Source organism: Nansenia antarctica (genome assembly GCF_963989245.1).
Source record: "Nansenia antarctica genome assembly, chromosome: 4".
In the NCBI taxonomy this organism is placed as follows: Eukaryota; Metazoa; Chordata; class Actinopteri; order Argentiniformes; family Microstomatidae; genus Nansenia; species Nansenia antarctica.
The window spans coordinates 32,279,585-32,305,718 of record NC_137689.1 but is presented as its reverse complement, the minus strand read 5'-3'; the positions used below and the strand labels follow the sequence as shown (position 1 = coordinate 32,305,718).

The 26,134-nt window shown below is 44.2% G+C and overlaps 3 protein-coding genes across 5 annotated transcripts in view; 1 reads left to right on the top strand and 2 right to left on the bottom strand.

Moving 5' to 3' along the window:
- The window catches only part of dyrk1aa (dual-specificity tyrosine-(Y)-phosphorylation regulated kinase 1A, a), a gene marked incomplete at its 3' end in the record, with an annotated part of 51,802 nt that extends 44,291 nt beyond the window's left edge, over nucleotides 1–7,511 (bottom strand). The window contains exon 1 of the mRNA XM_080528584.1: nucleotides 7,313–7,511. The remainder of the gene's footprint in view (nucleotides 1–7,312) is intronic.
- Nucleotides 7,512–8,562: 1,051 nt separating this feature from the next.
- Nucleotides 8,563–16,669, top strand: vps26c (VPS26 endosomal protein sorting factor C). Of its 2 annotated transcripts, none has more exons than XM_080528587.1 (8): nucleotides 8,563–8,706; nucleotides 9,313–9,456; nucleotides 9,729–9,878; nucleotides 11,048–11,128; nucleotides 11,636–11,710; nucleotides 14,555–14,705; nucleotides 15,600–15,752; nucleotides 15,952–16,669. In XM_080528587.1, the coding sequence occupies exons 1-8, from the start codon at nucleotides 8,650–8,652 to the stop codon at nucleotides 16,032–16,034; spliced, it is 894 nt and encodes a 297-aa protein (XP_080384713.1). In that variant the 5' UTR covers nucleotides 8,563–8,649; the 3' UTR covers nucleotides 16,035–16,669. The 2 variants fall into 2 exon arrangements, with proteins under 2 accessions (XP_080384713.1, XP_080384714.1); XM_080528588.1 differs by lacking the exon at nucleotides 8,563–8,706 and adding an exon at nucleotides 8,774–8,822.
- Nucleotides 16,670–16,887: 218 nt separating this feature from the next.
- ttc3 (tetratricopeptide repeat domain 3) overlaps nucleotides 16,888–26,134 on the bottom strand; it is a 60,804-nt gene continuing 51,557 nt past the window's right edge. For both annotated transcript variants that reach the window (XM_080528582.1, XM_080528583.1), the window contains exons 41-45: nucleotides 20,680–21,041; nucleotides 19,004–19,130; nucleotides 18,339–18,512; nucleotides 18,141–18,233; nucleotides 16,888–17,617 (exon numbers count right to left, since the gene is read on the bottom strand). In XM_080528582.1, the coding sequence (XP_080384708.1) occupies nucleotides 17,489–17,617; nucleotides 18,141–18,233; nucleotides 18,339–18,512; nucleotides 19,004–19,130; nucleotides 20,680–21,041 (885 nt within the window). In that variant the 3' untranslated portion in view covers nucleotides 16,888–17,488. The remainder of the gene's footprint in view (nucleotides 17,618–18,140; nucleotides 18,234–18,338; nucleotides 18,513–19,003; nucleotides 19,131–20,679; nucleotides 21,042–26,134) is intronic.

The following is a 26,134-nucleotide window of genomic DNA, read 5'->3' as shown; positions in this document are numbered from 1 at the left end:
CGCGTGTGGCAGACAGAGGCGCTTGTATGTAACGTTACGTAGCAGGGGTTTTCCATGTTGAAGCCAGGAGAACGCGAGATGAAATGAAGTGAGGGGTGGTCGCTATTAAAATACCAGGTAGTCATGGTGGATGATCATGAATGATGCTTGATAAGTGAATGCTATTTCAATTATGTTGAGTCCACCAGCGAGCTGTCTGTAAGATAAACAGCGCCAAGCGTAGCCTACTAACATGAGCTGTCTGTAGTCTAGCCAGCAATGCTAGCTAGCCAATCAACTAGCTCTGTGAGCAACTGTAGCTTGGCGTAACGTTAGGTTAGATAGCTAGTTAAGCCGGATTTATGCTTCTGCGTCGCCATTTACGCGCAGCGAAAAGCCACACGACTAATCGCGACTAATCGAAAAAATAATAGACAGATTAGTCGACTACCAAAATAATCGTTAGTTGCAGCCCTAACACACACACACAAAGATAATCAGCTCATTGAATATGAAGTAGCCTACACACAGAACCGGGAACGCGCATACAGCACTGAACAACATTCGTAGAATATAAACGTGTGACTGACAGTCACATACATACATACACACACACACACACACACACACACACACACTGAAAGATTATCAGCTCATCAATACGAAGTAGGTGTACATGAGAGTACACGCACAAAACGGGCTAACGTTACTCATTAACTGTTTACACAAGTAAAATCACAGTGTGGCAGTCAGATGGAGCATTCAGTAAACAACCAATAGCAAGGTAATGCATATTATCAGCTGAGAAAACCAACTTTTACCTTTGATGACACCGACATAAGCCCTGTTTACCCGTACCTCTGCTGTTCTGTTCGTGATGATTTTTAGGGATGCACCGAACATTCGGCCACCGAATGTATTCGGCCGAATATCGCAAAATAAAGCACATTCGGTATTCGGCCGAATGTGTGAAAACACCGAATGTTTACCACCGAATAGTGGCCGTGTTTTGATGACGCAATACAATTAAATATAACTCTCAACAGGCGCGCGGCGCGAGGCGACGCGCTTTCAAAACTGGCTGCGTTCGTAAATTCACTCAGGAAGTCCGATCAGCACTCGTGGAATGCCTCTCGTCCAATCAAATGACTCGGTTTCTCTATGACGTCGGGCCCAGTGTGCGCTCCAGCGCTCTCAGAGCGACTTTACGAACGCAACCTTACACTCATCTAGCTAGTTAGCTTAGCAGTCGTAGCGGAAGAAGCAGAGTTGTTGCCTTGTTGAAAACATATTCAGACTCCCAGCTGTTCTACACGAGTTTATTACATGCAGCTGTATCATGCGGTGGTTTCTATGCAAACCAGAGACTATAAAAACAAAAGATATTCATTCTGAAATAACATGAACTATTATCCTTACACTCAGGTGGACTCAATTCAACTTGTTGAATGACTTGTTGAAGACATTTAGCATTTGACCTAATTTTAAGAGTGACAAAGGGTCTGAATACTTATGTACATGAGGTATTTCTGTATTTACATTTTAATACATTTGCAAACATTAAAAAACGTTTTACTTAGATTATGGGGTACTGTGTGTGTATTGATGGCAAATCTATTAAAAAATGTGAAAAAAGTGAAGGGGTCTAAATACTTTCTGAAGCCTATGTAGAGACAAATCATGAATATCATTAACTTGAACCCTGGAAAGCAGTAGAGATTAAATCCCACGATAATTAGTTATAATAAGTTATATATAAAAGTTCTTTTTTTTCAATCTCAATTTCTTTCTTTGAGAAGCATGAATAAAAAGCAAAATGTATTTAGTTTATGCAATGATCAAATTAAAAACTGCCGATACACATTCGGTATTCGGTATTCGGCCAAGTGTTTCCTTAAATTCGGCTTCGGCCTCGGCCAAGAATTTTCATTTCGGTGCATCCCTAATGATTTTAGATTATTTTTGCCCCGCGCATATTGCGTCTCGTATTGTCCAAATGTGCCTAGCTGCATGTTTTTCCAGCATGTAAATCCGTTGTCAATAAAACTTCGACTCCCCTTCTTTTCCCCTGACTGTGTCGTTGCTGAAGTGATGGAGAAAGGAGTGATTTCCTGAAATCCAAATGTCCCGCAAAATTCAGACCAATCACAAAACTGTTTTGCAAGCGCGTCGCCTCGCGTGTGTTGAGAGCGATTCAGTCTCGATTGCATGCACTGTGTGGAACTTTAACGGGCAATGTCACGTGCGGTTGACGTCCGTTTCGGACACCAGGGGGCGAGAGAGGAACCAAAACGAGGCACCGAAATCTCTGTTGCAATTCGGTTCGGTAGGTACCGAATGTAAAGTAACCGGTACGGTACCATACCGGTACCGGTTTTCGGTACCCAACCCTAAGTGTAGGTAGCTACCCATTGCTGGCAAAAACCATGGAAGCAGATGACAGCATTTAACCAGTTGTTAAAACAATAGTTAGGGATGCTCCGATTTATCGGCCACCGATTTAAATCGGCCAATTTCACTCCAAATGACTCGATCGGTGATCGGCAAAAATGGCCGATCGCAAAGACCGTTTTTTTTTTTTTTTTTTTCCTGGGGAAGACAGATAACTGAACAGAAAACATAGGAGGACGTAACAGTATGTAAACCATGAAGGCCACGTTTATGATGTCTTTTATACAGCCATATCGACTGACTTGGGCTTCAGGCCCTAACTGGGTGATAGGCCAGACTTTTACTATGCCATAAAAATGGGTCTGCATTTGCTTGGTGCCTAATGGATCAAAACTTTTGTCTAAAAAGCAAAAAATATGTAGGCTATCCAGTCAGTAGGCCTACAGTTATGTATTTTTAAAAAATCGGTATCGGTAGATCTTGAGGAAAAAAATCGGTGATCGGTATCGGCCCCAAAAATCCAGGTCGGAGCATCCCTAACAATAGTCACTATGATGAAAGTCAAAGACAAGAAGAATGCCATTGCTCATCATTGTCTAGACTGAGGAGACAGTACACTTAAAATTAGTGACTGATGGAATTTCTCTAGATAGTTGAACAATGTCAAGTATAAGTGCATCCCAGAAGACATCAGAAACGTTTGCAAATAGTCACCAAAAACTAGGGATGCTCCGATCTGGATTTTTGGGGCCGATACCGATCACCGATTTTTTTCCTCAAGATCAACCGATACCGATTTTTTTTTAAAATACATAACTGTAGGCCTACTGACTGTATAGCCTACATATTTTTTGCTTTTTAGACAAAAGTTTTGATCCATTAGGCACCAAGCAAACGCAGACCCATTTTTATGGCATAGTAAAGGTCTGGCCTATCACCCAGTTAGGGCCTGAAGCCCAAGTCAGTCGATATGGCTGTATAAAAGACATCATAAACGTGGCCTTCATGGTTTACATACTGTTACGTCCTCCTATGTTTTCTGTTCAGTTATCTGTCATCCCCAGGAAAAAAAAGAAGGAAAAAAAAAATCGGTTTTTGCGATTGGCCATTTTTGCCGATCACCGATCGAGTCATTTGGAGTGAAATCGGCCGATTTAAATCGGTGGCCGATAAATCGGAGCCTCCCTACAAAAACCTGTGTTTGTGCGTGACTTAACTTTCGAGAGACAGGCGAACGGAAGCAACAGAATAATCTCAGCGAGCATACAAGCAAGCATACCATAGGCAATGTTATTAAAATACAATAATTGGGATAGGCCTTTGGCTTCTCAAAATAACAGTGATTGACCAACAAGTATGAACACAAAGGCCAGATAATTCTAGAATGCCCAAACGTTTTATTTTATAGAGACAGCGCTTTGCGATGGCAGACTATCCTACCACTGCTAGATGACACTCAACTCTTTCTCTCTCTCACCCCCCCCCCCCCCCCAACCTCTGACTCAACACGTGTCTCTGTGTGTCTTGCAGACATTTCTGCTTGGATGTCAGCCCACCACCTCAAGCTCAACCTTAACAAGACTGAGCTGCTCTTCCTCCCTGGGAATGCCTGCCCTCTCCAAGACTTCTCCATCACAGTAGAGAACTCTGGTGACATCCTTCCAGACAGCCAAGAATCTTAGGGTGATTCTTGACAACCACTTATCATGTGCGGTGAACATCACAGCAACAGCACGTTCCTGTAGATTCTTTCTCTAGAACAACAGAAGGCTGCATCTATTTCTGATGAGAGAAGCAGCACAACTCTTGGTCCAGACACTTGTGATCTCCCGCCTTGACTACTGCAAAGCACTCTTGGCCTGGCTCCCCTCCTCCACCATCAGAGCTCTGCAACTCATCCAGAATGCTGCCGCCCGTCTGGTGTTCAATCTCTCCAAATTCTCCCATGTCACCCCCCTCCTTCGCACCCTCCACTGGCTCCTGGTAGCCGCTTGCATTAGATTCAAGACCCTGGAGCTTGCCTACCAGGTGGCAAAGGGAACAGCCCCTCTATATTTGCAAACAATGGTAAACCCCCAAACCCCTGCCCGATCACTCTGCTCTTCCACCTCAGCTGACAGCCTGGCACCACTGCCTCTATGTGGATGCAGCAGTCGCTCTATTCGGTCACAGCTTTTCACTGTCCTCGCTGGGGGAACGAGCTTCCAACTGCGGTCAGGACTGCAGTCACTCCCTGTCCTCTGCTGTAGACTGAAGATCCATCAGGCTACATCTTGACTGTCTACAGACCTCTTCATCTCTACTACCCCTCTGTACAGTTTCTCTACTGTAAATGTTGATATATAATAATAATATAATAATAATTCTTCCTTCTAGCATTGGTCATAGCATAGATTTGTTTTCTTTTTATGATGACTGATGTATAGATGAATCACTTACTTCGACAAATCTACTTGTTGTAAGTTGCTTTGGATAAAGGCGTCTGCTAAATGTCTAAAATGTCATGTAAATGTAGACTATGATACTAATTGATCCAATAAAATACTCTTCAAAACCCAGAATGAAGCAGGCTAGATTGACTGGTATTTTATGTAGAGGAGAGTTCAGAGACTGTCATCTTAGCCTCTACTTTAGTAGGGTGCCAGCAATGATGTTGCTAGCTCTTCATCTGCACAAAATTAGGCTATGGGGAGGAATTGGCTCAGCAAATTTAGACTGCATGCCTTATAGGCTACCATAACCTCTGGCGCTATAATCTCGGGTCCCAGAATCTCATCTCTAGATTGAGATTCTGGGGGAGCAGGAAGTAAACACTGGGGACAGGAAGTTGTCAGCGGGTCTGCCCCCTAAAGTTTTCGCTGTAGCCCCACCCAAACTGTCCTTGCCCCAACTGAGCAACTTGCAATGCCCCTCCTGTGCTGCGCTTCCCTCTTTTAACAACTGGACCTGCATGCGTTGCTTGACATATACATGGAGTTAGCTGAAGATGTTTTCAATTCGATCATTTCACAGCTCAGCAGTGTGCATTCAATTCCCTGTTTAAAAGAAAATTCAAACATCTATTTCAAGCTAACCTACACTCTATTTGCTGACAGTGTCCATGTTGCCAGTCAAATTTACTGGATGGATCGCCTCTCAGTCTGACTTAGTGAGATTACTAGCACTATAAACCCATAAAGTTCTGAATGATTAAACTAAAAAACATTCAACTGAACAATCAATGAGTTGAGTTCAATCAATTTCCCATTCTGACAAAAGCAGTCCTAAAATACCAGATCGCAAGGTAAACAACCAAAAGGCCTTGATTTAATATTCTGCCCATATTATTTTCTGCAATTTCTTAACTAGCTTACTTCACAGAATCTACATGGGATTTTGCATAATATCGTATTCTTGTTAAATTAAAGATGCATCTGCTTTGTCAAATGTTCACTAAGTAGGCCTACTTTACTTCACCTCAGTAGCCACAACAAAGGTGGCCTACCCATGTTTTGTTCTCTAGTTGTTTAAGTTCCCTTACATAGCTGGTCAGTGAAAATCGTATTATTATCAAGACTATAGTTAATCTTGAGATGGAACCTACACTTTCTGCAACAACTGGGCCTATGTCGCCATTCAATGGCATTTAGTAAGGACCAAAATACCATCAGTGCAATTGAATTGCGAGTATGATTACACTACGGTTTGACAGACCACTAATAATCTGCAAACTTTGTACTTTAAACTAATTTGGTTACCAGACACAATGTCCGTATAGCAAATGAAAGACATCTGTTCATCATTAACGCACACATTATCACTCAAGAAAGCCATTTCTACTATTTGAAATGAGAAGTAAGCTAGTGATAAACTGACGTTACTAACATTAGCTACTAATCTAGCTTGAGCTGAGCTAAAAAAGGTTGGCAAGTATTGAGGCCATGGCAAGAGATCCTAACTTGAGCTCTCGTCGAGGCCGAATAATAAACCCTTGCTGTCTTGTTAGTATTATAACATAAGACCCAAATAACAAGAGAGCCGAGATACGCAACCAGAACCTCGTCCTATTAAATGAATAGGCCTAACTGTTATCCATGCCCGCATCTCTGTCACAAGTGGTAACTGACCAGTTGAATTGAAGTTAGCCGAGTTGGCTAGCGTATGTGTTTGCTTTGCTAGCAAAACAGGCAACAAGACAACGTGTTGTTGTTAGTTTAATAGCGAATCGATGTGAAGAAATGCAACATCATCTCTCAATAACGTTAGCTACAACATGCTGCCAGTGAGCTAACATTTGTTTAAATCCAACTGGTTAGCTAGAATATCAACAGACAACACCAGCTAATGTTAACTAAGTTGGCTAATGCTAACATTAGCTACCAGTCTATGTGAGGAATTAGCTGTGTGATAACACTGAACAAGAACAGATTGCTAGCAGTAATGCGTTGCTAGCTAGCTACCCAACTGTGACCTGACCAACCAGCGACTCAAAAGTAGCTAGCAAGCTTGCTGTCTGAAATGCTTTACTGCAAATCGAGGAACTTGGTTTACTGTAAGGCCAAGGTTTGGTATTAGCTACTGACAGAAGGTGAGGGAAAGCTAGCATAGCGCTAAAATTCACCAGGTAAATTGGCTAACCCAGCTGGCTGACATAGCCACCACTGTAGTGGTGTAGTGCTGGCAAGTATTCCGTGGCCTGGCTGCACTCCTTTCAGATTGTCATCGGACGGGACGTGCATTGCACGTCAAATCAAGATTAGAACTGGTTGCAGAGATCATTCCTCAACCACAGAGCCACCATTTTTGAAAGGTATACCAAGTTTACTAGCTTTGCGTAAACTAGCTAAGTAGATGGATGTGAGTGTGGGCTACGTTAGCTAGGATCCCATTGACAATAAGTTAGCTATGGCTAACGGCTCAGTAAGAGAGCATTACCAGCTAGCTAGCTACTGTGCAAACTTACCTTTGTCGGTGCCTGTCACTCTTCCTATCCCAAAAAAATATCCTCATTTAAACTCCCCGATGCCTTACGGCAGATTATTAAATCCAGTCTATTCTCCTCCATGGAGCCCAGATTTGCCAATGTACAACCCTCACTCCTCTGACTTGGTGTCAATACTCCTGTTTCCAAATCAACAGCGCCTCTCCGTCAACTCGCCACCACCGTCAACAGAAACTTATTCGATGTGGGCACTGGGAAACGAACATTTCGATGTGCGCGTATACACAGTCCTTTGGCGGACACTTCCATTTCAACAACAGCAACATAGTTTCCAAATCATGTAAAAAAAAAAATACGAGTATAAACTTGAAGCCCCTGTTTTCTGGAAGATTTCTTTTTTGTAAATTTCACAAAATGGCGCGCGTTCCAAACCTGCGCAACGAACCGGCCCGGCAGCCCATAGTAACTACAGTCAACCTATGCACTCAGTTAGCGCCGTTATCACACATCCAACTCATTGTAATCAGTCTTTTTATTAAAATTATATATTTTTGGTGTGGCCTTTGTTTTAATGTGACTGTCATTGCTCTATCAAGTGATTTTTACTAATCAGGCGGGAAGGTAGCTAGCTAGCTATAGTTTAGAAAAAAAGGAAAGCGACAAACAAAATGGAGGATGAATAAGAACGTTGCCATGACGACTGTCAATCAAACGGATACGCTCCCGTATCGACCAATGACGCAGAAAAAGACCGCGCAGTTGTCATAGAAACTGCCAATCAAGTTTACGGTTGAAAGAGGGTGGATCTAGGAAATGACTGCGTTTCACCTAGATTATTTACTTTAACGTTTTAAATATCTGTTATTATAGTCAACGTTTTGATCTGAGGGGATTGGATATGTTTACTGAACAGTAATATTGCAATTGCTCCACCTTGCCCTCTGATAGGCTAGGTCGGTGGAAGTATCCCCATATTGCTCATACCAATCAAATCCTCTCAGATCTACAGTACAAGTGGGGGTCCGAGTGGTATATTTAGGAACACTGGGGGCGACTTGGAATTAATAAAAAAAAATAAAAGGGTCGTTTTGCCTTTTTGAATGCATCCTTCTTTCCTGCCCTGCTCGAAGTAATCACTGATCCCTCGTAGCATGATTGCTAAACTCAATACAGTGCAAAGCTCTGCAAAGAGAGTTGTAGGATCCAAAGGTGTCACATGACACATTGTCACATGGCGTTAGTAGAGTCTTTGACTTGACGAGGAAGTATCGTACATCGCTAGAAAGTAGTGCAAGAAAGGTGCTGGTGAACGGGAGATCTCCTACATATTTTGATTGATCCCTCATATATCGCAGAAAATGAGTGCCAATTTGGACATACGACTTAAAAGAGCCAATAAAGTATATCACGAGGGGGTAAGCGGGATGCTATCTCTAGTATCTGTGAATGCTAAATACTAATTTAGCCAGCTAGCTAGCTGATAAAGAACGCTGTCACAAGATGAGGTATTTTTCGTGCCATGTCATGTGTGGTAAGCGCTGATCTATAGAAGATCATTGCATGTAACAGCCGGGGTTTTCTTATACATTCACATTGTTTTATTTTTGAGATATGATATGATCTTGATGATAACACAAGTTGTAAAAACACGTTGGGGTGAATGGGTAAAACACGTTATGCGACTTAAAGAGCATGGGATTGTAGTTCCCTTCCGAGCGTGTGGTATATTGATAGCTAACACAGATTCTATGAGGTTACCTATGCTGCAAATCGATCATGTTTGTAAACTCATGTCATGATGCCCAGGGCAGTCTGAGTGTTACTGCCCCCTAGTGGGTATGCTGAGCTGTCGCACTGACATTCTGCTAATATTAAGTATACATATCATCAAACGTCTCCACCCTTTGATACGGTTCTTTACAAAGTCAAACCCTTCTCTACAGAGACACAGGAAGGGTTGGGAATGCCCAGAGAGGCCAAATATGTAATCGTGATGTTTCTGGCTCTCTTTCTCATGCCAGGAGGTCCTGGCAGGTGTGGTGGTGATAGTGAGTAAGGAGGTGGTCCAGCACCAGGGACTCTCTCTCACTATGGAGGGCCTGGTCAACCTGCAGCTGAGCTCCAAGAGTGTGGGAGTGTTTGAAGCCTTCTACAACTCTGTCAAGGTGAGGAGCCAGCAGAGTTTGCCTACCACTTACCACCCATTTGAACTGTTTTACTGCCTCTTTCCCATGGTGAACGTGGGGGTCTCACCCTTCTGCCTTTAATAGCGATGCATTGCACTTGATGTCTCACACTTGATGAATGTATAGCAATGTTAGCATTACTACTACTACTACTTTAAATGGTTTTACTACTGATATGTACTGGTGCCCTCATTGAATGGAAGTCACCCTGTATAAATGATGTCCCAGACCATGTTCTCTCTCTGTACCAGCCCATCCAGCTCATCACCAGCAACATTGAAGTGGTGAAGCCAGGCAAGGTTCCAGGAGGCAAGACAGAGATTCCCTTTGAGTTCCCCCTGCACACCAAGGGCAACAAAGTGCTGTTCGAGACCTACCACGGTGTCTTCGTCAACATCCAGGTAATGACTGCAGAGCCCCTGGCCAGCCCTCTGTGGATCCATCAGCTCCTCTTTTTCAGACTGTGACCTAGATTAGACCTTATTGTCATGCTATCTGGAGAAAACCCAAACTGTGTTTGTAACCTTTGTATCTGCGGCTGAATCTAGCTAATGGGGTGTAATTATAGAGACAGAGAGGCACAGATTGATGTTTCCTGTGTTCATCTGGTTTTGCCTTCTCAAAGAAACCAAAAGGAATTGGGAAAAACACAAAATGGTTGCTCAAAGAGACAGAGACAAAAATACAGTATTTTCTTTGACTGTAGTTGCATAAGATATGTTTTCTCCATGGTCATACTCTTGTAAACCTTTATATGTGTGGTGGCCTGGGAAAACCTGTCGGATGTCGCTGGCGTTCGTTTGTGGCAAAGAGCAAAAATAGATGGAAATCGCGATTTTGGCGATTTTGATATTATGTGGTATTCTAGTACTTTGAACTCCATACTACATTATGGTGAATAAACATTTTAAGAAAACAAAAGAGAAAGTACTTATTTTTATGTTTTTGTGGTGGGTAGTTTGCTAGAGAAACAACGTCACGTTGAACGTGTCTCATTCTCAGTTAAGCAACGCACGCACACATGAGCGAAAGGAGAGACGATACTTCCACCTGTGTTATTGCCAGTTTACTGATGCTCACAATAAGCATAAAGTAATAACATCTTAACTAGAAGACACACAAATGGATCTGTCCCTCGCATACCGACGAGGCGAGCAGACTAACACCGCATCACAAGCAGACAAACGAGACCGGCCGATCTGCATAGGCTCCTCCCCCGACCCGGAGGAGAAAGGGGTAGTAATGACCTTTCACTTTTTTTGACATGATACATTAAAATGCTCATAACTTTTTAAAATAAAGGGCTATCTCAGTCATTCAACCAGTTATGAACTGAATGAAAATGTCAAAATGCCACCATGTGAAGGGTTTTCCCAGGCCACCACACATATGTAACAGTGAAAATAATGGTACAGTACAGTCTTTCCTCGCCTAGACATTTTTACAAGTTTGTTTATTTGTTTTGTCCCAGAATCACTAAATCTGCCAAAAGCATTTCTCTCATATTCCTCTCAATGACGACATCATTGATATCCATACTAATGAAGACAGTGTTTGTTTGCGTTCTCAGTACACTTTGCGTTGTGACATGAAGCGCTCCCTGTTGGCCAAAGACCTGACAAAGACCTGTGAGTTCATGGTGCACTGTCAGGTGAGACCAACCGCTGCTGTGACTCAAATCACTCTCTGTCCTCTCTGTTCTGCTTTATCAAGAAATACTGCAAGATCACCACAACCAGACATGGTATGATGATAAGAAGAATACATTTGTCTTCATAAGATAGAAGTCCTTATACAAAAAAAAAAAACTTTCCATAATAAAAACAGCACATAATAAAAGCAAATAGGGTTTTTGCTTGATGAAGCAGATGCAATTCCACTTTGCAATTCCACTTTTATACTGTAGGTGTGATCTCATATTATGTTACACCACACGATATGATTCTGGGACTGAGATGTTAAAATTTTTGCTTGATGAAGCAGATGCAATTCCACTTTGCAATTCCACTTTTATACTGTAGGTGTGATCTCATATTATGTTACACCACACGATATGATTCTGGGACTGAGATGTTAAAATTAACTTTTTTCACTTCACTGTGACCTATTGTTGCGCATTTATACAACATGTATAACTCTTTTCTTTTTCCTCGATTAGCCACAGAAAGCCAAGCTGGCTCCCACGCCTGTGGACTTCACCATCACGCCAGACACCCTGCAGAATGTCCGTGAGGTACAGTTGGCTTGTCACAACACCAACTTATAACAGAAGCATCACAGTTGAGCCTTTTGTTCTAGCGGGGGCACACATCCTTAGCTCGCCCTGGCGCTCTAGAAGGTTTACCGTTTAGGCCACTTTATGAGTTAAGGGGAACCATTGCATGCTGGATTTATTTCCTCCTTGGTCCAGCTGCAGCCTAAAGCCTCCTACACACTGTGAGATGTTGGGCTGTCCCAGACGAAAGATCACCAGTCGTGTCTGTGGTCTATCTGTGGTGGTGGGTCCACAACGGTGGTCCTACGTCGTACTATGTGTGTGTGTGTACTGTGTGTGTACTGTGTGTGTATGTGTGTGTGTATGCGTGTGTGTATGTGTGTGTGTGTACTGTGTGTGTGTGTATGGTTCAACGGTGACTGATGTTACGGTCTTACAACCAAAGATAGCCTGCGACAAATACCCTGACAGTGTCCGAAATTTTGGATGATCGTCCGTGAGCGTCTCGCAATGTGAACGCTGCTACGACCTCCGTCAACTAACCAACCAATAGAAATGCAGAATGGAATGACGCAATGATCAGAGCGACAACACATTGTCAGATTATTATTGTTTAACATTATTATTATTATTATTATTATTATTATTATTGTTGTTATCATTGATTAACATTGTCAGATTATCAGAGCGCCATTGTTTATGTTGCCTGCTGCCATGGAAGCCGGACGCACACTGATGTGGTTTAATGACGACGCTGGTGACGCTGGTGATGCTGCCTCGTAGCTACCATTCAAGTTTGTGGCTCATCGCACAGTGTGCATGTATCACATTGATGGTCGTACCCAAGATTATTAGTTCCATGTCGCACAGTGTAGCTTGCAATAAACGTATAAGATCACAAAAATGGCCCAGTGTGTAGGAGGCTTAGACATTATGGAGGAACGGGAGATATTGAGGCCTTCAAGACCTGGGAGTCCTGCACCCCTTTTAGTTGGATGGTTTTTCTCTTGTACTGGGCCCTATTCCACAAAGCTCGATAAAGTTCTAAGCCTCGATAAAGTTCTAAGCCTCGAAAATGTTAGCTTGCGTTCGGTGCCCTCAATGTGGCTCAAATAATTCGCTGCTTGTTTGAGCTCCTTCTGAGTCAGATATAATTAGCCTGGTCCCGACCAGGCTAAAACACAGGCTATAGTCATCCGTGCGTCAAAAAAGGCTCACAGGCGGAAACTAAACCCTGAACGAAAGTTCCTCATGTGTCTTTTAGGAAATATTAGTTCCCACTTCACACGAGATAGTTTGATTAGATAGTTTGACTGTGTGATAGATAGATAATTTGATATTTTGAAAGTGTGATCGATCGATAGATAGTTTGATTGTGTGATAGATAATTTGATATTTTGAAAGTGTGATCGATCGATAGATAGTTTGATTGTGTGATAGATAACTTGATATTTTGAAAGTGTGATAGATAAATCGATAGATCAATAAAGAAAAGAGTGTAAAAAAAAAAAGAAGTAATTGTCTCAACTTGCATTACTGTCATCACAGCGGTCTGGCTGGCGTAGTGGTAAGACTGCGGACTCGAGTTCCAAAGGTTGCGAGTTCGAGACTTGACTAAGTCATTCATTTTATTTTTTTTTACATTTAACCGAAGATTTCATGCAAAGGTTTCAAACACCATTGTAATCGTGTCAGTTCTTGTAAATTAGCCTGCACCATAATTTTATAGCCTACAATACTTTTTTAGATGAGATTTTAGATTAGATTCAGACAACAAAATGCAGTAAAAAGTGCCTCTGAAGAGGGATTCGAACCACTGATATAAAATGACGAATAAATCCTATGGCAGCAGTCAATACCACTAGGCCATTGTGGCGATATGACGGTTTGTAGCCTGCTGCGGATATCACCACAGTAGTAATATTCATTTATTAAAATATGAACATATAACAATAACTGGGGCTAGTATGACCTACGCATTTAATCGGTCAGCAATTTCTTGCCAAACCATTTCCCTCGCCTTGTTAATTGCGGCAGTATTGCACTATTTTACATCTTATTTTTCCGTCTTCATAAAAATCAATAATTCGGAATGCTGCGCAAATGTAGTACCCCTGCAGAGTGGAGTATCTTAATTTCGACAGATCGACACTTCAGGGCTTTTTATGTCTGCGTGCACGCGCCCATATCGAAGATTTGTAAGCCTGTCTTCTGTGAACACTGATGACACAAGGCTGATCCTCATTCGAGGAATCACCTGAGGCTTGAATACCAATCTCGAGGTCCCTGAGCGCCGCATTTAATTATAGCGCCGCTATATTAAGCCACCGTTAGTGGAATATGGCCCTGGTCTGTACCATGTCCTCCATTCACATACCGGTACTCACAGATGTTCTGGTCTGTACCATGTCCTCCATTCACATACTCACAGATGTACTGGTCTGTACCATGTCCTCCATTCACATACTCACAGATGTACTGGTCTGTACCATGTCCTCCATTCACATACTCACAGATGTACTGGTCTGTACCATGTCCTCCATTCACATACTCACAGATGTACTGGTCTGTATCATGTCCTCCAGTCACATACTCACAGATGTACTGGTCTGTACCATGTCCTCCATTCACATACTCACAGATGTACTGGTCTGTACCATGTCCTCCAGTCACATACTCACAGATGTACTGGTCTGTACCATGTCCTCCAGTCACATACTCACAGATGAGCAGATCTTCCACAGTGCCCGGAGAAGCATCGAACCTATGAATTTGCTATAATGATCCAGGTCTGTGCAAAAATCGACACATCTCCTACAAACAATGCATACTATTAACATACTACATGCATACTATTAACAGAGAGATTCGCTGCCCAAGTTCCTGATCCGGGGCCATCTGGACGGCACTAACTGTGTGATCACCCAGCCGCTGACCGGAGAGCTGGTGGTGGAGACCTCTGACGTGGCCATCAAGAGCATCGAGCTGCAGCTGGTCCGGGTGGAGACTTGTGGTGAGTTGGGTGCTGCTGGCACTCACTGCCTTTCCTGTCTGGGATAGCGTTTTTCTGGTTCCCTCCCATCAGCATCTGTTCACTTTCCTCTCCTCGTGGATCTGACGGAAGTGGAGAGGTGTAGGTAATGGCTCTACCCAGTTTCTGCCATATTGCTTTCTTTAATCCAGAGAGACCCTAGCCCCAGCCCTAACCCTAGCTCCAGCCCTAACCCTAGCCCCAGCCCTAAGCCAAGCTCCAGGCCTAACCCTAGCTCCAGCCCTAGCCCCAGCTCTAGTTCCTCTAGTTCCACTCTAGTTCTACTCTAGTTCCACTCTAGTTCTACTCTAGTTCTACTCTAGTTCTACTCTAGTTCCACTCTAGTTCCACTCTAGTTCCACTCTAGTTCTACTCTAGTTCTACTCTAGTTCCACTCTAGTTCCACTCTAGTTCCACTCTAGTTCCACTCTAGTTATACTCTAGTTATACTCTAGTTATACTCTAGTTCCACTCTAGTTCCAATCTAGTTCTACTCTAGTTCTACTCTAGTTCCACTCTAGTTCTACTCTAGTTCTACTCTAGTTCCACTCTAGTTCCACTCTAGTTCTACTCTAGTTCTAGTTCCACTCTAGTTCTACTCTACGTAGTTCCACTCTAGTTCCACTCAAGTTCCACTCTAGTTCCACCCTAGTTCTACTCTAGTTCTACTCTAGTTCCACCAGTGTTCTACTCTAGTTCCACCAGCATTCCAGTCTAGTGTCGTACCATAGTCATAATAATAATAATAATATTTGAGTAGTGTCCCACAATCCGGAGGATACAGTGGAGGGGATGGTCACATGTGCTTGTGTGCGCTCTGTTCCCCTAGGGTTGATCTGGTTGTGAGTGAATTGCGTGTCTCCCTCCGTGCTGCAGGCTGTGCTGAGGGCTACGCCAGAGACGCCACAGAGATCCAGAACATCCAGATAGCTGAGGGGGACGTCTGCCCCGGCCTCCCCATCCCCATCTACATGCTCTTCCCCAGGCTCTTCACCTGCCCCACCCTGGAGACCACCAACTTCAAAGTTGGTTAGTAGGCTTTTAATAAAGGTCAAATAATGTAGAGTGAGTCAAGTCTTATCCCAGAAATACAATCCCAAGACGTTTATGAACAATTTTCTTTTTATCAAATAATAAAAGTTTAGTCAAACAAAACCACTCTTTATACTTAAACATGTGGTTGATAGACGATGTACAGATCTGACTCCTCCCATTTCCTCTCCTTTAGAATTTGAAGTGAACGTGGTAATTGTCCTCCATGACGACCACCTGATCACAGAGAACTTCCCTCTGAAGCTGAGCAGAGTGTGAGACCCAGAGCTCCTGAGACTGGACCATGTTATGGAGAGGGAAGAGGACCGTGCCTTCAACACACACTGAGACCAGACCAGCCAGAAGTGACCATGCGCCCAATTCAGACAAGGCCAACTCTTGAAGCCCAGAGGGACAGCCTCCCTTCTCTGTACAATGAGACAATGATGACATTAAAAGACACCAGGGGTGTTCCAGGAAGTGGGATCAGAGCAAGTTAACTGAGAAGAAGAAGAATTCCGGAACACACCACCTAGAGTGCCAAGTGTTTTATGTGGTACTTACCTAGCAACAACACTTTGATTTGCTACAAAAGGAAACATCATTTGTGTGTCATTTGGAACTTTGGGTGACTTTTCACCCATGGCACTGAATGAGTTAATCAGATCTCAAATTAACCGGAAAACCCAGATCTATGATGATGAATCCTTCAGAACTAACCTACTCTCTTGAAGGTTAGCCCACTGTCCTGAATTGTAAGCTAAATTCACATGCTCTCAACCAATCAAATTACGGTAGATTGAACATTCCATGTTGTCATGACAATAATGTTTGAGCTGCAACTATTGCAGACAGGCCACTGTTCCCCCCTCATCAGTGGGATAAGCTGACGTAAAACGTGTCATTGCACCTCAACAGCCAGTTAACTACACTGGATCTTCTATTAAAACACTTCATGTGTGTTTATCTGGTGGGATCTTCTTTTCTTTTTGAATATCACATGTTAAAGGACTAGGCTATATTTGAGATCAGACTGTAATCAAAAGAAATGGACCAATGTTCTGAGCATGTAAAGAGATGATCTGTCTTTACCAAACTTCCACATCTTCCTTACTGAGAGCACAACGTGCTTCAGTCTTTCCAGATAAACTGACCCAACACAAGTCTGATAGTAGACACATTTTAATTAAGAGTTATAATCTTAAAACATGAATCATACAAAAGTAATTTGGTAGAAAAAAAAAGTGATTTTTCAAACAGCCAAGCTTCAAACAAAGTAACGTGCCAATTAAGCTTTATTACACATGGCATAGTAGCCTTAAGACTTTCAGAATTTGCTGAACCCATAATCAAAAGAAAAACATGTCTTTTATCAAGTAATCTGGTCAAACAAAACCATTCTTTATACTCAAGCATGTCTCAAAAGACAATGCTGTGGTTTGCTGTTTTCAAACAGTTTAAACACAAAATGAAATGGATCACAATCAAATAAAAACAGACACTTAAAACAACGAATGGCACACGTACATGCTGAATAAAAAAATGCATTTTAAAAAAGTTGCATGCATGATTAAGAAAATATCGATCATGGAATGACAAATCATTAATCAAACCCAAACAAAAATACCTTTGGTCCTTTTTTTCATTAACATGCCAGAGATTTACGAAGGCTTTAATATTGTGTTTTAAGAGGGGGGGTCCAGGGCTGTGAAACCGGGAGGTAGGGGGGGGGCTTAGGAGAAGGCTGCAGGTGTCTGACCCCGGCGCGCTCTGCCTGGCAGCATGGGGAAGTCCTCAGGCAGGAGGGCGTGCTCTCTGCAGGTGGGACAGGTGCTCTGCTCCCTCAGCCACGACTTAATACACTGGAGGGAGGGGGAGGGGTAGGGAGGGGGAGGGGTAGGGAGGGGGAGGGGGAGGGGTAGGGAGGGGGAGGGGTAGGGGGAGGGGGAGGGGTAGGGAGGGGTAGGGTAGGGAGGGAGGGGGGGGGTAGGGAGGGGTAGGGAGGGGTGGGGTAGGGAGGGGTGGGAGAGGAGGGGGAGGGGGAGGGGTGGAGAGGGGGAGGGGGAGAGGGAGGGGGAGAGGGAGGGAGTGGAGGGGAGGGGGAGGGTGGGGGGGAGGGGAGGGGGAGGGTGGGGGGGAGGGTGGGGGGAGGGGGAGGGTGGGGGGAGGGGGAGAGGGAGGGGGAGACAGACAGACAGTCAAACCGACAAGAAGTGAAGAGAGCAGGAACTCCAATGTCTACCCACCCCGTATAACAGAGGGGAGATTGTTTCACTTCCAAGACAATTTCATTTGAATCAGAATGGAAGTTAAAGAGTGAACATTTACTACCAACATGAAGGATGGTCTGCCAGACTCTGAACATGACAGGTTGTGATGCCTTACCTCCCTGTGGAAGCTGTGTCGGCACTCTAGAACACACAGATCCTCCTGACACATGTCTTCATGGCAGATAATACAGGGATCTTCCATGTTCAGCTGTACAGGAGACACACACACACACACACAATAAACACACTAATCACAGACCATGGGAATTGAGTGTTGCTGGGCGTATTTGGGGCGAGTGCGTCTGAGACTCACCGCCTGGGAGGGCAGGCGGCCGTGGGCGCCCATGCTCTTCCAGTGGGAGAGGGGAGGGGTTCCCGTGAAGCGGACTGAGCCAGGGGAGTCAGAGCGTGGAGGGGGGGTTCCACACAGCTGTGGCTGCCCACCGTAGACCCCGGGGTCCATTCTACCGGCATGGTTCATCTGCTCCTAGACAGATACAGCAGGAATCAGCAACACAAGGCATGTAGAGGACAGCAACACAAGGCATGTAGAGGACAGCGCTGGCTGGGAGAATGACAGCAGGGTTCCTGTCACAGGTAGACCACACTGAGCCATCATCTAGACAACACTTCCATCCCAAGTCTACTTCAAGGACAAGCTTCCTTTCAAATGTTAATTTTAACCCAGTGATTGTGCCTGGGGGTTTCCTAGAAACGTTTCTCTGGGTCATCAGTCAGTCCCCAAATGGCCTCTGAAACATGGTGTTTTGTCTACCCAAACCCTGTGGGAAATTCATCACCTATTACCCAAAACAACAGATGGTCTGCACCAAGGACAAAGACGATAAAAAACTCTGCTCTGAAAAAGTTAAGTTACGCCTTCCGGCTTTGTCCAAAAAAGCATTGTCTCTGGAATCGACTGGATAAAAACCTAAATGATTTGACTTCCCAAAACTGCTGAAACTCTCTTCTCCTCACCCTGGTGCTGTCCTGGTGGTCCAGGATGAGCTGGGCCACTCTGTTGATGACCTCCTGGTAGGAGAGGGAGTTCAGGGCACCCCCGTTGGCCAAGCGAATGTCCTGGATGAAGTTAGTCAGGATTGGCCTGGAACACGCACATTGAGAAGAGTTACAAAAAAGCCTAGCCTTCACTGTAATAAGTGCCGCTATACAGCTCAACAGTGGAAATGCTTTTTTTTGTTGGTGAACTACCGTAATAAGCCTAGAAAAGTTCAACTGTTCAAAAAGTGCAACTTCTCTGCTTTCAGAAACTGTTTGAATTTTTTAGATTGGGCATATAGTTCATGAATTACGGTAGTTTGAAGGAACAATCCTGTCTGCAACGGCAGCTCGGGTTTCGGAGCAAGACAATCTATCGGCATTAGTCAAATACATGCTCACATCAAGTCATCCGCTCACTGCTCTCCATCAAAAATGGCACATCCATCAATAATATTACACAATAACAACTGCTCTGATTAGATTGCTTAGATTGTTTAATACATCAACGGGGGGAAAAGCGAGATGAACTCGCGAGTGTCATGCTTCCTCCATTGAACGGAAAGTCCTATCCATCCCATTCAAAGTGTTTTAGTCTTCCCCCTTTCCACTGGTAATAAGGAATTGGCAAGAATAGATCGATATAAATAGATCAACATAATGCAGCACTATCATGCACAGATCAGCCTTAAAACATGTAACGTTATATATATATATATAACGGTGCGACGTATTTCTACGGAAAGGCTAACTGACGCGGGGCTCATTCAATCTCCACGTTCGTTATAGATACGCTTGCAGCAGCGGGTGAACTCCCGGTTCATTGAGTTTACGGTTAAAAGCATATCTTCTCGGGGTGTCAGCGCGGTGGTTCAGGGCTCAAAATGACTGTATACCGATGGTGAAGTTAGCAAAGGAGTATTGTGTTTGTACCACCTTCATAGCCGGTGTTATTCACTGACAAACACGGTGCCCTTTGCGGGTTAATAACTGTGGTTTACCGTGGGTTAGGATAACAATTCAAACGTGTCCGGATAGGGGAGAGGACAGGGAATCTGAAACCATTTGAATGGTGTCGATACGACACTGCTATCACGGTCGACACCGCCATTATTTATATATACAGCATATGGATGTTACCTGCCTGTTACCTGCCTGTTACCTGCCGCTTTCAGTTCTACAGGACATCGCCATAATAGCGATTTTTTTTATGCTTGTTGTAAATAAAAGTTCTATGATGCATTGAAATGACATTAAACTAAGATAATACGATGGTTATCATATTTTTTCAAATCTTTATTAATACGTTATTACAGAAGCAGTAAGTGACATTTTCCTAGAGCGAAATCTGTTGTGGTATTTAAAAATGGCGGTTAGTGTTGAAATCTATGAACATGGGATGACGATTTCCATTGACCAATCAACGGTGTGCAGCGTCACACGTCACATGCAGCCTGGCAAAAAAGTACCTTTCGGCCCTGTAGTTCCTGCTCTTGAAGGGTAGCTAAAAAGGTACCTTTCGGCCCGGTTCGGCTCGCTTCGGGCCAGCTCGGTTGGCAATGGAAAAAGGATAATAAACCGGGCCAGCCCGGGTCGACCCGGGTCAGCCCTCTAGTGGAAAAGCACCATTAGTCCACTGTGTGTGTGTGTGTTACCTGCTGTAATGAGGGAACATGCTGCTGAGACGGTCCAGAATGTTCTCGAAAACACTGTTGTACTGTGGGGCCTGGTGCTGGGTCTGGTGGTGGGCCTGGTGCTGGGCCTGGTGCTGGGCCTGGTGCTGGGCCTGGTGCCGGGTCTGGGCCTGGGCCTGGGCAGGCATATTGGCTGGGCCACTCTGAAGATTGGAGTACATTGTCCCTCCAGCCAGGCCAGGGGGTGGTCCGTCTTGGCCAGGATGTTCTGGTGCTGGAGGGGCTCTGGGCGCCCCGGGGTGGCCGTACATGGGGTGTACGTAGCGGGGGTGAGCCCCTGGGAAGCGAGGGAGTTGTGGGAGAGGCGGAGTTGGATACAACATCTGCAAAGGAGACAGAAACACAGTTACACAGGAAACAAGAACAACTTAACTCATTAGGATGATCAGGGTCTAACCCATGCTGAGCAGAGTTACTGCATCCAACAGTTTTTACTCCACTGTTGGCCAACAATTGAATTGTAAACCAACATTAACTTCAGAGGGGCATCACACAGAGCTTCTTCTAAAACAGCTTTTATGTACAGGTTTACAGTTGAGGGTCAAAGTAGCTCCTGTAAAATCTGACCGTGTCAAACCCTTCCACAACATCTGACTAGGGGTGTAACGGATCATCCGTACGGATCGCCCCCCACGGTTCGGCACGCATGTGTACCGCGGATCAATTGCAAAATGTAACCAAGTAATAATATTACTTAATATTAGTTAATATCTCTTGTAAATCACAATGTAGAGTTGCCATGAAAAGATAGACGCGACAGTTGCGTGCTTTGTTTTACTCTAAAGCGCAATGATAGGTTGATAATGGAAACAAATTTCCAGAACAACAAGGCTGCGTTCGTAAATTCGCTCTGGAATCTGATCAGCATTCATGGAACGCCTCTTGTCCAATCAAATTACTTGGTCCCTTTATGACGTCGGACCCAGTGTGCTCTCCAGCGCTCTCAGAGCAAATTTACGAACGCAGCCTAGTGTGTATCATGGCGAGTTGAGTTGAGTTGCTAATGTTGGCGACAGAGAAGAACTCGAAATGCCTCCCTCGTCATTTAAATCCCATGTATGGGAGCACTTTGGCTTCTCTGTCAATTATAACAATGACGGACAAAGTGTGGTCGATAAAAAAGTTACGGTGTTTAAGCGTTGTGCAACGAGAAAGTCGTATGAGCATGGCCACACATGCACGCATTTGCCGCGATATTCACCCTGGTGTGTTGACGGGAGGCACGAAAAAGGCAGCTTGACAACTTCTGATAATGTAGCCAATTTTTTCATACCATGTTTAAAGTAAGGTTTCACTTTATTATTTAGTTAAAAATGGCATAAAACATGTTTATTTGTCTGCTTTAAAGAGCCCAGTGATTCACTGCTGCAACCAGGTGCCTCCTCCCTCTCTCCTACTGCATCATTTAAGTTGAATGTGTGTTTCTGTTTAATATGTAGCCTAATGTTTGAGTGTAGAATATGTTATGTATGTATATATATATATACATACATACATACGTACATATATATACACACACACATATATATACACCAGTTTTGACATCTTGAATGTTGTTGGGTTTTACACAGTAAAAGTGGTGTTTTTACAGAATTCGAAAATTCCTCATCAACATTCAACAATACATTTTTATTTTTATGTTTTGTGTTGATCCGAAAAATGATCCGATCCGTGACTCAAAAACCGTGACACGATCCGATCCGTGAGTTAGGTGATCCGTTACACCCCTACATCTGACTGACCGAATATCACCACAACATCTGACTGACCGAATATCACCACAACATCTGACTGACCGAATATCACCGCACGACAAATGAGGGTTTGAAAATGACACATGTAAATGAGAGTGTGACGATCCACACTTGGTCCTATAAGGGGCGCTATTACACCTGTTGTCCTGTCGACCTTCCAGATGGGCTCAGGTGTGGTGGATCATGCTAATTGTCCCAGGAACCTTAAAGAGTGGGTTAGATTCATGGACTCTCTCTCTTCCTTTGTCGACCAGCAGCCGTTTTTGGTTGTCGTTGCTAGTTTCTTTATCATTATTTCTATTCTACATTATTTACGTTAATAAATCTCCTATTATTGTTATCCATGTGTCGTCTCCCTTTTTGTCACCTTGTCAAGAGCCAGGCAAGCGTAACAAATTGGGTGCTCGTCCGGGAGTGAATTTGGTGAGAGCAATATTCTCTCCCTTTTCATAGTTGATATTCGGGATTGGATTGTTGGATGTGTCCAACTCTATATTGGGAGACTCGCATGGTTATTTGTTATAGTTATTGGGTTTTGGTTGGATTGGATTTAATGTATTGTTTAATATATTTGGTACGTTGGTTTGGGTGCTGGTGACGAGGGGGAGCTGGCCGTCCGACTGTGCTGACAAGGACGTAACTCTTGATATTGGCTGTGATCTTCGGCTGGAGTTTGGTGAGTGCTGTGTTCTATGCAAAGCAGAGAAGGATAGGTAGGGCGGGTGGTTTAGATACCATCAGAGCTATACGTGAACCCCCGTGCTAGGAGTAGAAGCGCTTAACGCTTGTTTATTGTTTTCGTTTGTTATTTTTGGTGTGTTGAACGCGGGGGCGCCACCAGGCATTTGCCGGGTGGAAGAGTTGCATGTGAACGCACTGAAGACTAGCTGAGTGGTTAGTCAGTCATTACTGAGTTAGATGCGGGGCAGCTCTTACGAAGTATGTTAGTTACTTTTCTGTTTTGTATGTGCGCACAGTTACTCGCTTTAAATGGGCTGAAGATTATGGCTGATATGGGAGTAGTTTATAGGAGGAGTTTGTAATAGGAGGGGAGATTCCCGTTTGTTAGGGTTGGTTAATATTGGTTATTTGATTATATTGAGTTATGGATGTTTTTGAGGAGTTTGTGGAAGCTCCGTCGGTCGATGGATTGTTACAGGAACAACTGTGGAAGGTTGTTGAACATTATGAGGTTAAGCTTGAGGTGGTGAAAGGCCGAGCAAAGAAACAGGACGTAGTGGAGGCTTTACAGACTACGTTAATTAATAGGGGCATACTAAAGGGTAAATAGTCTGTCCCTAAAATACCCGTTGGGGTTGTATCTGGGTCCACTGAGTTAACATTTGATCAACAGAAGGAATTGTTAGCATTACAGATGGAATCACAGACGCGAGAGCGTGAATTTCAGATGCAAGAGCAGACGCGAGAGCGTGAATTTCAGACGCGAGAGCGTGAATTTCAGATGCGAGAGCGTGCGAGGGACAGGGAGTTGGAGTTGGATAAATTGGCTCTTGAACGGGAGCGCCTTAAGTTGATTGCTGAGGGAAAGTTATCTGACGGTGGAGGTGGCGATTCTAAGAGAGATAATTTGTCTGCCATGGTTAGACTGTTGCCAAAGTTTAATGAAAAAGATCCTGATATATTCTTTTCACTGTTTGAGAGTGTTGCCGACGATAGGGACTGGTCTACTTCAGACCGCACCGCATTACTGCAGAGTGTGCTTGTTGACCGAGCTCAGGAAGCTTATATTGCTCTTAATGGTGGAGAGAGGAAAGATTATGATACAGTTAAGGCCGCTATCCTTAGGGCATATGAACTTGTTCCTGAAGCTTACAGACAGCGGTTTAGACAATGGAAGAAACATGATAAACAAACTCATGTTGAGGTTGTAAGAGAACTAACCAGCCATTTCAATCGTTGGTGCGTGGCGGTAGAGGTGAATACTCTGGAGGATCTGTCAAATTTGATTATTTTGGAACAGTTTAAAACCATTGTCCCTGATCGCATTGCCACTTACGTTAACGAACACAAGGTGAAAACAGCAGGTCAAGCCGCGGTGTTGGCAGATGAATTTGTACTGAGTCAGTTTGGTGACCATCGTTTTCGTAGCGAGGGGAGCCATAGAAATAATCAGAACGTGACTGACCTATTGGTAAATCGTACACAATTCCCTAACGAAGGTCCTGGTTATTCTGTCCCCTTTTCAAAGTCGGAGCATGGCAGTCAGAGTAGAGTAGATCCTAACTCGACATGCAATTATTGCCTTGAGAAGGGTCACTGGAAACAGGAGTGTCCTGTCCTAAAAGGAAAGAAAACCTACAGTGGGAACGGGGGCTCTGTTAGACCGTCGGTTCTTGCAGCGCATGCTGGTGGGGCAGGAGGAAGAGTGTCTGGGGTTGCCGAGGGGTCTCCCTTTAAACCAGGGGTGATGGCATCCTCAGTATCCAGCTCACCTGCGGCTACTGAGTTGGCGGTGGCACTACAGGGCTCTGTCTCCATACAGATTAGCGAGGAGGATCCTGATTTTGGCCCGTTTATTACTACAGGTTTCGTTTCTCTGGTGGGAAGCCCACAGAAAGTGCCTGTCCAGATACTTCGTGATACAGGGGCTTCAGAATCTTTTATATTGGAATCTGTTTTGACATTCTCTCAGGAGTCAAGTGTGGGGACCAGCGTTTTGATTAGAGGAATGGGGATGCAGACTTTGTCTATCCCCTTGCATGAAATTGAGCTTTACTCTGATCTGGTCCAGGGGGTAGTGACCATTGGTGTTCGACCCTCTCTGCCTGTGGTGGGTGTGGCCGTCATCTTAGGAAATAACCTGGCTGGAGGAAGAGTGTGGAGTGATGTGCCCCCACCTCTGGTTGTTAGTTCTGGGTTTACACGGCCAACAGGACCCGACCTTAGTGTGAAGGAGTTTCCTGAGGTTTTTACTGCCTGCGCCATGACTCGTGCTATGAGTTGCATGGAACTAAAATTGATGATGGTAAAGAGTCTGATAAGTTCACTCCTGACAATTCTGTTTTTCAGTTTTCTGATCTGCCGCCGCCTTTGTCTCGGAGTGAGTTGATTTTAGCACAACAGGAGGATCCTGAGCTGAAGCTGCTGCTCAGTGGGATTCAGCCTAAGGATGAGCTGGAGAGCTCTGCAAGTGGTTGTTTTCTCTTGGAGGATGTGTTGGTTCGTCAATGGCTTCCTCATAATGATTGTTCTGTGAGTGACCCAGTTTTCCAGGCAAAATGTACTGGTCCTTACTCTGTTGTACGACAGGTGTCCGAACATAATTATTTGATCGATACCCCTAACCGTAGAAAGTCTACACAGACCACAGTGAATGGGGTGTCTCCATCTCTATCCACTCCTGTGGTGGCAGCAGGGTGGGAGGAGGATGTGAGTGGGCCTGGAGACGGTGTTTTGCGTCCTCGGCTCAAGACTTCTGAAACGTTGGCTGAGTTATCGGTACTGTTTGGGTTTTGTTTGGTTACTGTTTGGTTACTGTTTGGGTTCTGTTTGGCACTGGTTTGGGCTCTGCAGCACTTTGATGTTATGTGGGAGGGGGGTTCCATCCGGTGGTCGTTTGTTCAGATCATAACCCCCTGACCTTTTTGCATTCTTTGCAGAGTCCGAGCCAGCGCCTTACCAGGTGAATCAATGCTGCCTTT